Source organism: Pongo abelii, chromosome 14 (assembly GCF_028885655.2).
Source record: "Pongo abelii isolate AG06213 chromosome 14, NHGRI_mPonAbe1-v2.0_pri, whole genome shotgun sequence".
Lineage (NCBI taxonomy): Eukaryota > Metazoa > Chordata > Mammalia > Primates > Hominidae > Pongo > Pongo abelii.
The window spans coordinates 33,057,339-33,071,971 of record NC_071999.2 but is presented as its reverse complement, the minus strand read 5'-3'; the positions used below and the strand labels follow the sequence as shown (position 1 = coordinate 33,071,971).

Here is a 14,633-nt window from a genome sequence, read left to right as displayed (position 1 = left end):
AAACTGAGGCTTAAAGCTTAAAAATTCATTCAGTCACAAAGCTAGTCAAAGAGCCAGGATTCTATCTGAAACATGTCTTATTCACTAGTAACTACATTAGGATAATTAAAAAGTGTATTTTGGTAAATTAAAACTACTGGGTTTCAAATAATGTACATAAAATACAAATATTGGCATAATAAATATTTTACCTGCAAAAAATTGTACACTTTGAAGATTAAAGCCATTTTGAAAATCTAGCCAGTTGAAAATATTAGAATTACATCATTAAATGTCAAGAATCGATAATGCGGTTGAATACAAATCAAATCACTCTTAAGCCTTACAAAAATCCCAAGACTAACAGAAATACGAAATGTTAAGTAAGCTACGCGTGGTACGGCATACCTGTAGTCCCAGCTACTCAGGAGGCTGAGGTGCTAGGATCACCTGAGTCCAGGAGTTGGAGTCCAACCTAAACAACATAGCAAGAACTCCCAACCCCCTCCTCAAAAACAAAACAAAACAAAACAAAACAAAACAAAACACCAAATTGCGGTTTCCTTATAAGGTTGAAACATCACTGCAACTAAGTGTATTAAGAAAAAGCCTTTGTGCTTCAGTTTTCCAATGGTTGCAAAATAAAGTTTTCTCATGCACCCATCTCCAAGGTTTTAACACTATCTGAAACACCAACAAAACAAAAACAATTCTGCAAATGTGAAGTGCTAAAGTTAGGGTCACAACCTCAAATGCCTAGATATAAAAGTCATCCAGTTAGGTAATGAGTCAAAATGGAGAGAATTATGCTCTATCAACAGCCCTAATTCCAACACAGGTAAGAGATGTCCTTAAAGGGAAACCAGAAATTTGTACTTCTATATTAAATCTTTTGTTTCTTTTGTTGTCAAATAATTCAATCAAAACCCACAAACATGGAAATTAAAAACACTAAATTATGGTATATATGGTGGCTCACAGGGTAGGCAGATCGCTCTGAGCCCAGAAGTTTGAGACCAGCCTGGGCAACATGGGGAAACCTCATCTCTACCAAAAATACAAAATAATTAAAAGGGCTTGGTAGCCAGTGCCTGTGGTCCCTGTCTCAAAAAAAAAAAAAAAATTTTGCCATCTATTTTAACTGCCTCACACACATAATTAACAAATGAAGTCCAGATGTGGTAGCTCACACCTATAATCCCAGTACTTTGAGAAGTCAAGGCAGGAGATTGCTAGAGCCCAGGAGTTCGAAACCAGCCTGGACAACACAGCAAGACATCATCTTTTTAAAATAAAATAAGCAAACAGATCAATACTGTCTCAAAGCACACTGATAAGAATACAGTAAAAGGTAGAAAGGAGTCTAAAAAATGAACAGTAAGTGTAAAAATTCAAAAAAGCCATACAATTACCAACACAACCTTTTTTCCTGATTCCTGAGCAACATTATTTCCCACTCCTTGGTATCTCTCAGTAATACCTAGGTTGTGATTCCTTATGAAGAAATCTCCATCCATAAGGAATTACTGAGAGACACCAAAAAGCCTATCACAGAAAAGAGGAGCCTTAGGCTTCAGCCAGTCAAGCTAAAGCAAACACCACAGAATCCAAATACACAGATCAACTATTTAATCAGACAACTTTTACTAACAAGTGACAAAGTATTAATTTTAAAATACCTTTTCAGCATTAACTGCCTGTCCTCTCAAGTCCCTATATCTCAATTATTTTCCTAAGATATCCCACCTTTGAGCCACTGCCAATATTTTTTCCTCCACCTTAAGGGTACTTACCTTCCCCTCCCATCTTCATCTGCTTACATCCTGTCCTCTTTCAAGTATCAACCCTACTACCTATTGTGTGTTAATTAGAAAATCCTCGGCCAGGTGCGGTGGCTCCCGCCAGTAATCCCAGCACTTTAGGAGGCTGAGGCAGGCGGATCACCTGAGGTCGGGAGTTTGAGACCAGCCTGACCAACATGGAGAAACCCTGTCTCTACTAAAACTACAATATTAGCTGGGCGTGGTGGTGCATGCCTGTAATCCCAGCTACTAGGGAGGCTAAGGAAGGAGAATCTCTTGAACCCGGGAGGCAAAGGTTGCGGTGAGCCGAGATCACTAGATTGCACTCCAGCGTCGTAAACAAGAGCGAAACTACGTCTCAAAAAAAAAAAAAAAAGAAAATCCTAGAATGATCGTCAGGGCTGTCTGTCAGGAATAAGATTAATAGATAAATAAAACTTTAAAAGATTTTTTAAAAAGAAAATCCTAGAAAGATCACCTATGAAGTCTAACACCAGCATTTTAAAAAGTGCCTCTTTCTGGCCAGCACAGTGGCTCACACCTGTAATCCCAGCACTTTGGGAGGCCGAGGCAGGAGGATCACCTGAGGTCAGGAGTTCGAGACCCACCTGGCCAACATGGTGAAACCCCGTCTCTACTAAAAATACAAAAATAAGCCGGTCGTGGTGGCGCACGCCTGTAATCCCAGCTACTTGGGAGGCTGAGGCAGGAGAATTGCTTGAACCTGGGAGGTGGAGGTTGCTGTGAGCCAAGATCGCACCACTGCACTTCAGCCTGGGCGACAAGCGAGCCTCCGTCTCAAAAAAAAAAAAAAAAAAAAAAAAAAAAAAAGTCTCTTTCTGTCAGTAAAACTATTGTTCAGTGTCACTGGTTACTAATCAAACATTACTACTGAGTCACGACTCACACATCCAGCAAAAGTTTAACTTGAAAATGCAAAGTTGATGCTCGAAAGTGATAAAATTCCACCCATAAGTAACCATTTGTTTTACAAAACATCTGAATTTACAAATTAATTTTCTTAGCATTATCAGCCTCAGCAAATATAACTTCATTAAAGTCAAGCCCATCACAACAAATGAAACACTTCTATAAAAGAAAGAGAAAGAAGAGAGAAAGGAGAAAAGAAAAAAACAGAACAGAACAGCACTTGGCCCAGCATGGTGCCTCACTCCTGTAATCCCAGCACTTTGGGAGGCCCAGGCAGGAAGATCGCTTGAGCCCAGGAGTTCCAGACCAGCTTGGGCAACATAGGAAGATCCCGTCTCAAAAGAAAAAGCAAGAAAGCAAAACCCCGGGGAAGATATTAAATAATCCTCATAGACCAATTAAATGCTAAAACTTCCTATCAGGTTCATTAACAGTGTTTAAGAAAAAGAAAATGTTCTCATGTACAAATTGAACTGCCTATCAGATTATTTTAAGATCTAGAAGTTCTCCAGAATTCCCAGGAAAGTAAGACTCCTATTTGGTTTAGAAACGCTCAATATACTAAGAAACAAAACAGGAACATCTGGCACCGGCTCTATTCGTAAAGGCAACATTCTCTAATAGATTACGCTCACATTCAATTGTAAACTCCACTAACAACTAACAAGCTTCAAGTCAATAGATAACACACTCTGAGAGGCTGAGGAGGGCAGATCACTTGAGGCCAGCAGTTTGAGACCAGCCTGGCCAACACAGCGAGACTACTATCTCCACTAAAACTACAAAAAATTATCTGGGCGTGGTGGCGCGCGCCTGTAGTCCCAGCTACTCCGTAGGCAGAGGCAACAGAATCGCTTGAACTCGGGAGGCGGAGGCTGCAGTGAGCTGAGATCGCGCAACTGCACTCCAGCCTGAGCGACAGGGCGAGACTCTCTCCAAAAAAAAAAACACAACAACACATGAAAAAGAAATATAAACAGCCTTAAGATGTCCCCACCCAAGTGCTCAGTTGCACATAAACGCAGGCTGCACATGACATGCATTCAAGACACAATGCTAAGAGTTTGCTTGATACAAAGCTATAGAAGACAGGATCCCAGCTGACACCAGCAAACTTATTCTAGCTTTCAGGGAAACTCAGATGAAATGCGTCTTTGTGAAGTCCCTACTCTAAACTCTCGATTAAACCTGAGCACACTTTGAACGCGACAGTCCGCTCCCTCCTAATCCTTAGAAAGCATTTCCTGCCTGCAAAACCTTTCTCCCGCAAGCCTTCTACAAACTTTTTCCGTTCTTTCAACCTACTCCACGAAGCCTTAAGCCCGCCCCTCACCTCCCGCCCCCTACACACACACACACACACACACTCCCCACTAGGGAATCTCAACACTCTGCAGACGCCACTCCACAAGGGCACGCAAAATACATGTGCCTGCAAACCCAGCCCCTTTCCACACCCCCCGGAAACGACACCCCCTTTCTCACACTCCGCACGCCACAGCCCATCCCCCTTCCTCCCCGCCCCCACTCACATCACCCCAGTCCTCCCACCCACGTTCCCGGGAACCCAACCTCCCCGCGCTCTCCGACTTGCCGAAGGCAGTGGGGAGGGGAAGCAGGAAGAAGGAAGGAGGGCTTAGGCCTGGCCTAGGCCTCTCAGACCGCCTTGGGAGGTGAGGGGGGGAGCCCGCGGGCCGTGCTCAGCTCCCGTCGGCAGCAGGGCCTCATCCCGCCCAGGCCTGCCCTCCGCCGCCGCGGCCCGCCCCGCCCGAACCACACTCACTTGCCAGCCGCGGTCCATCGAGTCCCCCGCTGCTGCCTCCTCCGCCGGCTGCGGCTCCGGTCCCCGGGTCCCCCAGGTCCGGCTTCTTGGGCCCGGGGGGCGGCCCAGCTCCCCCGCCCGCGACGGCTCCCGGCGGAAAGCCGGCCACGGGTGCACCAGCCAGAGCCAAGGGGACGCTGTTGCTATGGAGGCCGAGGCCCGGGGCAGCCCCGGCGGCAGGGTCCTCATGCAGGAACTGACACTCCTCCCCGTAGAAGCAAGTCTTATCCTTAGCGTAGTAGCGGCAGTACTTCAGCTTCACTCCTACCGCCGCCCCGCCGGGGACACCCCCGACCCCCGGCGGGGCCACCACCGCCACCGCCGCCGCCAGCGAGGAGGAGGAAGGGGAGGCGGCGGCCGAGGGGGGCGGGAGGCCGCCGCCACTGTTCATGGCAACGCCGCAGCCTCGTCTTCCGCCGCCGCCCGAGGAGCCGCCGCCGCCACCATAGACGGGGGAGGAAAGGAAGACGCTGCCGGTGCCGGATAAAAGCCTGGGCGGGTGGGTCTGTCCCGCTGCGGGAGCCGGAGCCGCCCGGGGAGAGGGGGGAGGGGAGAGGGGAGGGAGGAGGGGGTAGAAGGAGGGAGGGTAGGGGGAGAGTTGGGATTCTCTCACTCACTCTCTCGTTCTCTTTTCTTAAAGGGGCCGCGCGGGACGACGGGGTGGACGCGCGGGCCCAGACGGGGACTTCGAGGGCGCGGGCAGGGGAAGAGGGAGCGGCAGCGGCAAGCGGGTGGGGAGGGCGGAGGGGCCGGTTTATTTTTAAATTCTGCCTCCACTCGCTCTCTCGCGCTCTGGTTCCTCCGAGTTGTTTATTCCATTTTCCTCTTCCTGAGACGGCCGTCGCCGTTGCGCGTGCGCGCCGAGACGCGAGGGCTTATGGGTAGCGGGAGTGCTAGGGGAAGCCTGGCCGGCGTCGGGCCCCCGGGGGCATCCGCGAGCTATCGGCGGTTGGACCGGCGGCTCTCGGTGGCGTTCCGGACGCGGATCTGGTGCCGAAGTTCTCACGAGACCTGATACCTTTCTTATTTGTATATTCTCTTACTTAAAAAGCCAGATGTCTTTTTTTTTTCATTGAAAAGAGAAAATTGACAACGTAAACGGTCGTTTGGAGGGGCCACTTGGGGACGCGGCCCGAGCCCTGGCTCTACCTGAAGAATATCTTCTATTTGCCACACTTCCTCTCCCCGTTTCCTTTCTTCGCCCCTCTCCTCTTTCCCCTTCCCCTCGAAGGTAATGAGAACTACTGGACCGATTACGCTAACCTCTTGGCCCTTTATCAAAAAATGGAGCCAAAAAGGTTGATTTAGACAGACCCCCTGCTCAGTGCAGCACCTGTTCTCTGTATTTATATTACCAAGGGCCTTCGGTAAATTATGAAAAGTAGGATGCCACCTGGGACAACACTGCTTAGACAGCACTGGAAGACCTTTATAAATATACTAGGTTGCTTTTCTCCAATCAGCCTAGCCTTGATTTGAAATTCATTTTTATTTTTTTTGAGACGGTGAAATTCATTTTTAAAAGATAGTTTTAACCTCAGCGATCTCTGATGTTTGCGCTAATACCCTTTTAAAGGCTTTCAGAAATTTTAAAGAATTGCTGTGAAGGGAAAAGTAACATTCTAGTTTTTCTCTATAAAAGAGGTTCACAAACGGCAGATCGCTGTTATGAAAAGGAGGGGTGGAAGTATTTAAGGAATTGTGGCAAACAAAGTCACAGAAGAGCAAAAGTAACACACTGAAAAAATGGGGGAAAGTGGAGTCTAGATCACAGACTGGTAAGCTTGGTGATGTTCTGTAGCCAAATTCGAAGGTAATAACATTGTATTATGGCTTTCTGTTTAAAAACAGTTTCGCTTATTTGATTATTCAACAAATCTTTATTAACACGCATTACGTGTACCAGGAACTGTGGTACACGTAACTGTGGAGCTGGGGAAGCAAAAGTGAACATGCCGCCTTACGTGAGTTCAGATGGCTTATCTTCCGGTTGGGGAGGCATCAGGTACACACGTCCGTTGTAAACCAATGTCTTAAATGCTAACCTTATCACATTTGCTATTAGAGGATATTAAACATGTTAGACTTCCTGGAGAAAGTTGATACTTTCATGTTCCAAGTTTGGGAACATCATTGAATTCAGACAGATCTGGATTGAAACAGATTAAAGTGCCTACAATTTAATAGCTGTGTTCCTCCCAGTTAATTGCTCCATTTCTCTGTGCCTTGTCTGTACACCTGGATTAAAAATAGTACCTACTTCATAAAGTATAAACTAATAATGTATATAAACTGTCCCATGCCTAATAAGAATTCGGTAGGTTGTAACTATTACTAATAGTATTGGCCAGGCGCAGTGGCTCACGCCTGTAATCCCAGCACTTTGGGAGGCCAAGGCGGGTGGATCACCTGAGATCAGGAGATCGAGACCAGTCTGGCCAACCTGGTGAAACACCGTCTCTACTAAAAATACAAAAAAATTAGCTGGGCGTGGTGGCGGGCGCCTGTGATCCCAGCTACTGGGGAGGCTGAGACATAAGAATCACTTGAACCCGGGAAGCAGAGGTTGCAGTGAGCCGAGATCTCGCTATTGCACGCCAGCCTGGGCGACAGAGCGAGACTCCATCTCGAAAAAAAAGTAGTACTGCTGCTAGTGGTAGTCAGTGTATAGTCAAAGAGCGTTCTAGGCAAACAGCTTTTATTGTTAGAATACAGTGATAGTGGAAAATGGAGCAGAGTCCACAAAAGTCCTTGTAGGGCCATGTTAAAGAATTGAAATTTGGCCAGGCGCAGTGGCTCAAGCCTGTAATTCCAGCACTTTGGGAGGCTGAGGCGAGCAGATCACAAGGTCAGGAGTTCAAGACCAGCCTGGCCAACATGGTGAAACCCCGTCTCTGCTAAAAATACAAAAATTAGCTGGGTGTGGTGGCAGGCGCCTGTAATCTCACCTACTCGGGAGGCTGAGACAAAAGAATTTCTTGAACCCAGGAGGCAGAGGTTGCAGTGAGATCGCACCACTGCACTCCAGCCTGGGCAACAGCAAAGCTCCATCTCAAAAAAACAAAAAAAAGAATTGAACTTTTTCTTGAGGACAATTGGAAGTTATTACAGGGTTTTTAAAAGTCAACATGACAGGGCACAGTGGCTCACACCTCTAACCTCACTGCTTTGGAAGGAAGCCAAGGCAAGAGGATCATTTGAGGCCGGGAGTTCAAGACCCTCTTGGGAAAACTAGCAAGACCCTGTCTCTACAAAACAATTTAAAAATTAGCCAGGTGTAGAGGCGCTTGCCTATAGTCCTAGCTCCTGGGAAGGCTGAGGCAGAGGATCATTTGGGCTAAGGAGTTCCAGGATGCAGTGAGCTTTGAAGGCGCCATTTCATGCCAACCTGCACAGCAGTGAGACCCTCTCAGTCAATAAATAAAAAATAAACTTATTTGCCACACATTTCGTATCTCCACACTTTTTTAGGAGACAACTACTTATTCCTATAGTAGGGCTGTCTTTTTAAGCAGGGTTCATTGTTGAGTATTCCTTTACTAAAAATAAATGTGTAGTCAACTCTATTTTCATGTTAATGAAGATTACATCCAGAACTGCAAATAATCCATAAATTATTCATAAAATGTATATTTGACCTCCAACAGCATTTCCCCAGCAACAGAGACTACATTGCTAAAGGGTAATGTTAATTTCTATTAAATACTAATAATTGAGGCCAAGCGCATTGGCTCACACCTGTAATCCTAGTACTTTGGGAGGCGGAAGTGGGTGGATCACTTGAGGTAAGGAGTTTGAGACCAGCATGACCAACATGGTGAAACCCCGTCTCTACCAAAAATACAGAAAATTAGCTAGGCATGGTGGCAGGCACCTGTAATCCCAGCTTCTCGGGAGGCTGAGGCAGGAGAATTGCTTGAACCTGGGAGGCGGAGGTTACAGTGAGCCAAGATTGCGCCATTGCATTCCAGCCTGGGGAAAACTTCACATTTTCTGAATGGTTAATTATTATGTTAGTGATAGCAGCCTGAGTCTTAAAAATTCTCCCTTAAGGACAAGCATGTGGCTCACACTTATAATCCTAACACTTTAGGAGGCCAAGGCAGGAGAATCACTTGGCTCAGAAGTTCTGAGACCAGCCTAGGCAACATAGGGAAGCACTGTCTCTACAAAAAAAATTAGCTGGGCATGGTGGCATTCTCCTGTGGTCGCAGCTACTTGGGAGGCTTAGGTGGGAGGATTGCTTGGGCCAGGAGATCGAGGCTGCAGTGACAGCCTAGGTGACAGCAACCCTGGTGTCACCTGGTGAAAAAAAGGTGACCCTGTCTCAAAAAAAAATAAAAATTATCCCTTAAGATAGAGTGGAAACTGCATGTGGATAAATGAGAGTTGACTGTTTTTGAGTCCTAGAAATGAAATTTGCTGCATATGTATAAATACATTTCTTACATATTTGTAAAGTATGTTCCTTATGCACTAAGCTCTACTCTATAATTTTATACAAAGTTACTAGCAACTGCTTAATTTAATCTTGTTGACAAATTTTGGGTGCACTAGAAGCAAAAACCTTCCTATTTGTGGCAGTGATAAATAACTGAAACATGAAAGATTTTTTGGCCAGGCATAGTGACCCACGCCTGTAATCCCAGCACTTTGGGAGTCCAAGGCAGGCGAATCACTTGAGGCCAGGGTTCCAGACCAGCCAGGCCAACATGGTGAAACCCCATCTCTACTAAAAATACAAAAGTTAGCCAGACATGGTGGTGCAAGTGCCTATAATCCCAGGTACTCGGGAGGCTGAGGCACGAGAATCACTTGAACCTGGGAGGCAGAGGTTGCAATGAGCCAAGATCGTGCTACTGCACTCCAGCCTGGGTGATAGAGCAAGACTCTGTCTCAAAAAAAAAAAAAAGATTTTTTAATATATCTGTGACCTTTTATAGAAGACATAGTCTTTCATCATTATCATCATACTTAATGTACTGATATATACTACATAGGTTTTTTAGTGTTTATGGCAGTAAAAGCAATTTGTTACCTTTCTGTACAAGTTTTCAAAGGATTTCAAGATGCTCATATTTATTATATTCTTGTGAAATACATTAAAGGCAAATATGATTTTGAAATTAATTGTATCTTGGAAATAGCCCTGACAATCAAGTATATCATTGGTATCATCCCATACAACTACCACCAGCCATATAGAAGTACCTTTAACTTAGCAAAGCTCACTATTACCACTTCTGTTGGTTAAGCACCCCCTACTACAGAAACTAATATTTGTATGTGAAATATGCCCATTATAATCTTAAAACGGCTCTCCCTCTCCCTCTCCCTCTCCCTCTCCCTCTCCCTCTCCCTCTCCCTCTCCCTCCCCCTCCCCCTCTCCCTCCCCCTCCCCTTTCTTCTGTCTCCCTCTCCTTCTTTTTTCGGTCTCCCGCTGTTATCGAAGCTGGACTGTACTGCCATGATCTCGGCTCGCTGCAACCTCCCTGCCTCAGGCTCCTGTGACTCTCCTGCCTTGGCCTGCCGAGTGCCTGGGATTGCAGGCGCGCGCCGCCACGCCTGAATGGTTTTTGTATTTTTGGTGGAGACGGGGTTTCACCGTGTTGACCGGGCTGGTCTCCAGCTCCTGGCCTCGAGTGATCTGCCTGCCTCGGCCTCCCGAGGTGCTGGGATTGCAGACGGAGTCTCGCTAACTCAATGCTCAATGGTGCTCAGGCTGGAGTGCAGTGGTGTGATCTCGGCTCGCTGCAACCTCCACCTACCAGCCTCCTGCCTTGGCCTCTTAAAGTGCTAAGATTACAGCCTCTGCCCCGCCGCCACCCCGTCTAGGAAGTGAGGAGCATCTCTGCCTGGCCGCCCATCGTCTGGGATGTGAGGAGCCCCTCTGCCCGGCCGCCCTATCTGGGAAGTGAGGAGCGCCTCTGCCTGGCCGCCCATCGTCTGGGATGTGTGGAGCGCCTCTGCCCGGCTGCCACCCCGTCTGGGAGGAAATGAGGAGCGCCTCTGCCCGGCTGCCCCATCTGGGAGATGAGGAGCACCTCTGCCCGGCCGCCCCGTCTGGGAGGTGAGGAGCGCCTCTGCCTGGCCGCCACCCCGTCTGGGAGGAAGTGAGGAGCGCCTCTGCCCGGTTGCCCCATCTGGGAAGTGAGGAGCGCCTCTGCCTGGCCGCCACCCCGTCTGGGAAGTGAGGAGCGCCTCTGCCCGGCTACCACCCCATATGGGAAGTGAGGAGCGCCTCTGCCCAGCCGCCCCTTCTGGGAGGTGAGGAGCGCCTCTGCCCAGCCGCCCCGTCTGGGAGGTGAGGAGCGCCTCTGCCTGGCCGCCATCCCGTCTGGGAGGAAGTGAGGAGCACCTCTGCCCAGCTGCCCCATCTGGGAAGTGAGGAGCGCCTCTACCCGGCTGCCACCCCGTATGGGAAGTGAGGAGCGCCTCTGCCAGGCCGCCCACTCTGGGAAGTGAGGAGCGCCTCTGCCTGGCTGCCCACTCTGGGAGGTGAGGAGCGCCTCTGCCTGGCCACTCCGGCTGGGAAGGGAGGAGGGCCTCTGCCCGGCCACCCCGTCTGGGAGGTGAGGAGCGCCTCTGCCCGGCCGCCACCCCGTCTGGGAGGAAGTGAGGAGCACCTCTGCCCGGCCGCCCCGTCTGGGAAGTGAGGAGCGCCTCTGCCCGGCCGCCACCCCGTCTGGGAGGAAGTGAGGAGCGCCTCTGCCCGGCTGCCCCTTCTGGGAAGTGAGGAGCGCCTCTGCCCGGCCGCCCCGTCTGGGAGGTGAGGAGTGCCTCTGCCCGGCCACCCCGTCTGGGAAGTGAGGAGCGCCTCTGCCCGGCCACCCCGTCTGGCAAGTGAGGAGCGCCTCTGCCTGGCCACCACCCCGTCTGGGAGGAAGTGAGGAGCGCCTCTGCCCGGCCGCCACCCCGTATGGGAAGTGAGGAGCGCCTCTGCCCGGCCGCCCCGTCTGGGAAGTGAGGAGCGCCTCTGCCCGGCTGCCACCCCGTCTGGGAGGAAGTGAGGAGCACCTATGCCCGGCTGCCCCATCTGGGAGATGAGGAGCACCTCTGCCCGGCCGCCCCGTCTGGGAGGTGAGGAGTGCCTCTGCCTGGCCGCCACCCCGTCTGGGAGGAAGTGAGGAGCGCCTCTGCCCGGTTGCCCCATCTGGGAAGTGAGGAGCGCCTCTGCCCGGCCGCCACCCCATATGGGAAGTGAGGAGCGCCTCTGCCTGACCACTCCGTCTGGGAGGTGAGGAGCGCCTCTGCCCGGCCGTCACCCCGTCTGGGAGGAAGTGAGGAGCACCTCTGCCCGGCTGCCCCGTCTGGGAGATGAGGAGCACCTCTGCCCGGCCGCCCCGTCTGGGAGATGAGGAGCACCTCTGCCCGGCCGCCCCGTCTGGGAGGTGAGGAGCGCCTCTGCCTGGCCGCCACCCCGTCTGGGAGGAAGTGAGGAGGGCCTCTGCCCGGCTGCCCCATCTGGGAAGTGAGGAGCGCCTCTGCCCGGCCGCCACCCCATATGGGAAGTGAGGAGCGCCTCTGCCTGGCCACTCCGTCTGGGAGGTGAGGAGCGCCTCTGCCCGGCCGCCCCGTCTGGGAGGTGAGGAGTGCCTCTGCCCGGCTGTCACCCCGTCTGAGAGGAAGTGAGGAGCACCTCTGCCCGGCTGCCCCGTCTGGGAGATGAGGAGCACCTCTGCCCGGCCGCCCCGTCTGGGAGGTGAGGAGTGCCTCTGCCCGGCCGCCACCCCATCTGGGAGGAAGTGAGGAGCACCTCTGCCCGGCCGCCCCCTCTGGGAAGTGAGGAGCGCCTCTGCCTGGCCGCCACCCCGTCTGGGAGGAAGTGAGGAGCGCCTCTGCCCGGCCGCCCAGTCTGGGAAGTGAGGAGCGCCTCTGCCCAGCCGCCACACCGTCTGGGAAGTGAGGAGCGCCTCTGCCTGGCCACCCCGTCTAGGAGGTGAGGAGCGCCTCTGCCCGGCCGCCCAGTCTGGGAAGTGAGGAGCGCCTCTGCTCGGCCGCCCAGTCTGGGAAGTGAGGAGCGCCTCTGCCCGGCCGCCCTGTCTGGGAGGTGAGGAGCGCCTCTGCCTGGCCGCCACCCCGTCTGGGAGGAAGTGAGGAGCGTCTCTGCCCGGCCACCCCGTCTGGGAAGTGAGGAGCGCCTCTGCCCGGCCGCCCGGTCTGGGAAGTGAGGAGCGTCTCTGCCCGGCCGCCCCGTCTGGGAGGTGAGGAGCGCCTCTGCCCGGCTGCCACCCGGTATGGGAGGAAGTGAGGAGCGCCTCTGCCTGGGCGGCCCCGTCTGGGAAGCGAGGAGCGCCTCTGCCCGGCCGCCCTGTCTGGGAGGTGAGGAGCGCCTCTGCCCGGCTGCCCTGTCTGGGAGGTGTACCCAACAGCTCCGAAGAGACAGCGACCATCGGGAGCGGGCCATGAGGACGATGGCGGTTTTGTTGAAGAGAAGGGGGGAAAGTGTGGGGAAAGGAAGGAGAGATCAGATTGTTGCTGTGTCTGTGTAGAAAGAGGTGGGCATAGGAGACTCCATTTTGTTCTGACTAGGAGAAATTCTTCTGCCTTGGGATGCTGTTGATCTATGGCATTTCCCCCAGCCCCATGCTCTCTGAAACATATGCTGTGTCAACTCAGGGTTAAATGGATTAAGGGCGGTGCAAGATGTGCTTTGTTAAACAGATGCTTGAAGGCAGCGTGCTCTTTAAGAGTCATCACCACTCCCTAATCTCAAGTACCCCGGGGCAGAAACACTGCAGAAGGCCGCAGGGTCCTCTGCCTAGGAAAACCAGAGACCTTTATTCATGTGTTTATCTCCTGACCTTCTCTCCACTATTATCCTATGACCCTCCCATATCCCCCTCTCCGAGAAACACCCAAGAATGATCAATAAATACTTCATAAATTAAAAAAAAAAAAAAAAAAGAAAAAAAAAATCTTAAAACGGATAATTCTGTATTAATAATTGATTTTACTATTTCAAAGACTATGTGTTTATTTCAGTTTAGATTTTCTAATTTATACTTGGATGAAAAACTTTAAATCAGGAGACTTGCTGAAAAATATGTGTATTAAAGCAAGAATATTTTTTTTTCTTTTTTTGAGACAGAGTCTCACTCTGTCGCCCAGGCTAGAGTACAGTGGCGCGATCTTGGCTCACTGCAAGCTTCACCTCCTGGGTTCACGCCATTCTCCTGCCTCAGCCTCCTGAGTAGCTGGGATTACAGGCATGCGCCACCACCCCCAGCTAATTTTGTATTTTTAGTAGAGACGGGGTTTCTCCATGTTGGCCAGCCTGGTCTCGAACTCCTGACCTCAGGTGATCCACCCGCCTCAGCCTCCCAAAGTGCTGGGATTACAGGCATGAGCCACTGCGCCTGGCCAGAATTTTTTTTCTTAATCTTTACAACTTTTCTGTAAAAAGCAAGAATCTTAATAAGATATACTATTAATACAATGAAGCTCCCGAAAAAAAAAAAAAGTTGTCTTTTACAGTCTGTTAACCTTTCATATGACCTATTATAGAGCAATAATATAAGTACTAAAATTTATTCACAAGGTTTTTTATTTTATTTTATTTTGAGACAGAGTCATGGTCTGTCCTCTAGGCTGGACTGCAGTCGCATCATCATGGCTCACTGCAGCCTCAACCTCTCAGGCTCAAGTGATCCTCCCACCTCAACCTCCCAAGTAGCTGAGACTACAGGCATGTGCCACCAGTCCTGGCAAATTTTTTATTTCTTGAAAAGACAGGGTCTCACTGTGTTGCCCAGGCTGGTCTTGAACTCCTGAGCTCAGGCAATCCTCCCACCTCAGCCTCCCAAAAGCTGGGATTACGAGTGTGAGCCATCGCACCCGGCCTTATTTTTTATTTATATTTATATTTATTTAAGAGACAGGGTCTTAATATGTTGTCCATGCTGGCCTCAAACTCCTGGGCTTAAAGGATCCTCCTGCCTCAGCCTCCCAGGTAGTTGGGACTACAGGCACTTAAATAGCCAGACTACAGTCTTAACTATTTTTATTATTAAAAAGGAATTAATAATAACAGACTTTAACACAAGGACAAAAATGAATCAAGAGCAAAGAGGAAAAGGGAATGTGTCATAAAGCAAAGG

At 50.4% G+C, this 14,633-nt stretch overlaps 1 protein-coding gene across 4 annotated transcripts in view; it reads right to left on the bottom strand.

Annotated features, from left to right (window-relative positions):
- The window catches only part of PAN3 (poly(A) specific ribonuclease subunit PAN3), a 157,057-nt gene extending 151,976 nt beyond the window's left edge, over nt 1–5,081 (bottom strand). For all 4 annotated transcript variants that reach the window (XM_024230896.3, XM_054528848.2, XM_054528849.2 and 1 more), the window contains exon 1: nt 4,495–5,081. In XM_024230896.3, coding sequence (XP_024086664.2) covers nt 4,495–4,924 — 430 coding nt within the window. In that variant the 5' untranslated portion in view covers nt 4,925–5,081. The remainder of the gene's footprint in view (nt 1–4,494) is intronic.
- Nucleotides 5,082–14,633: the final 9,552 nt, after the last annotated feature.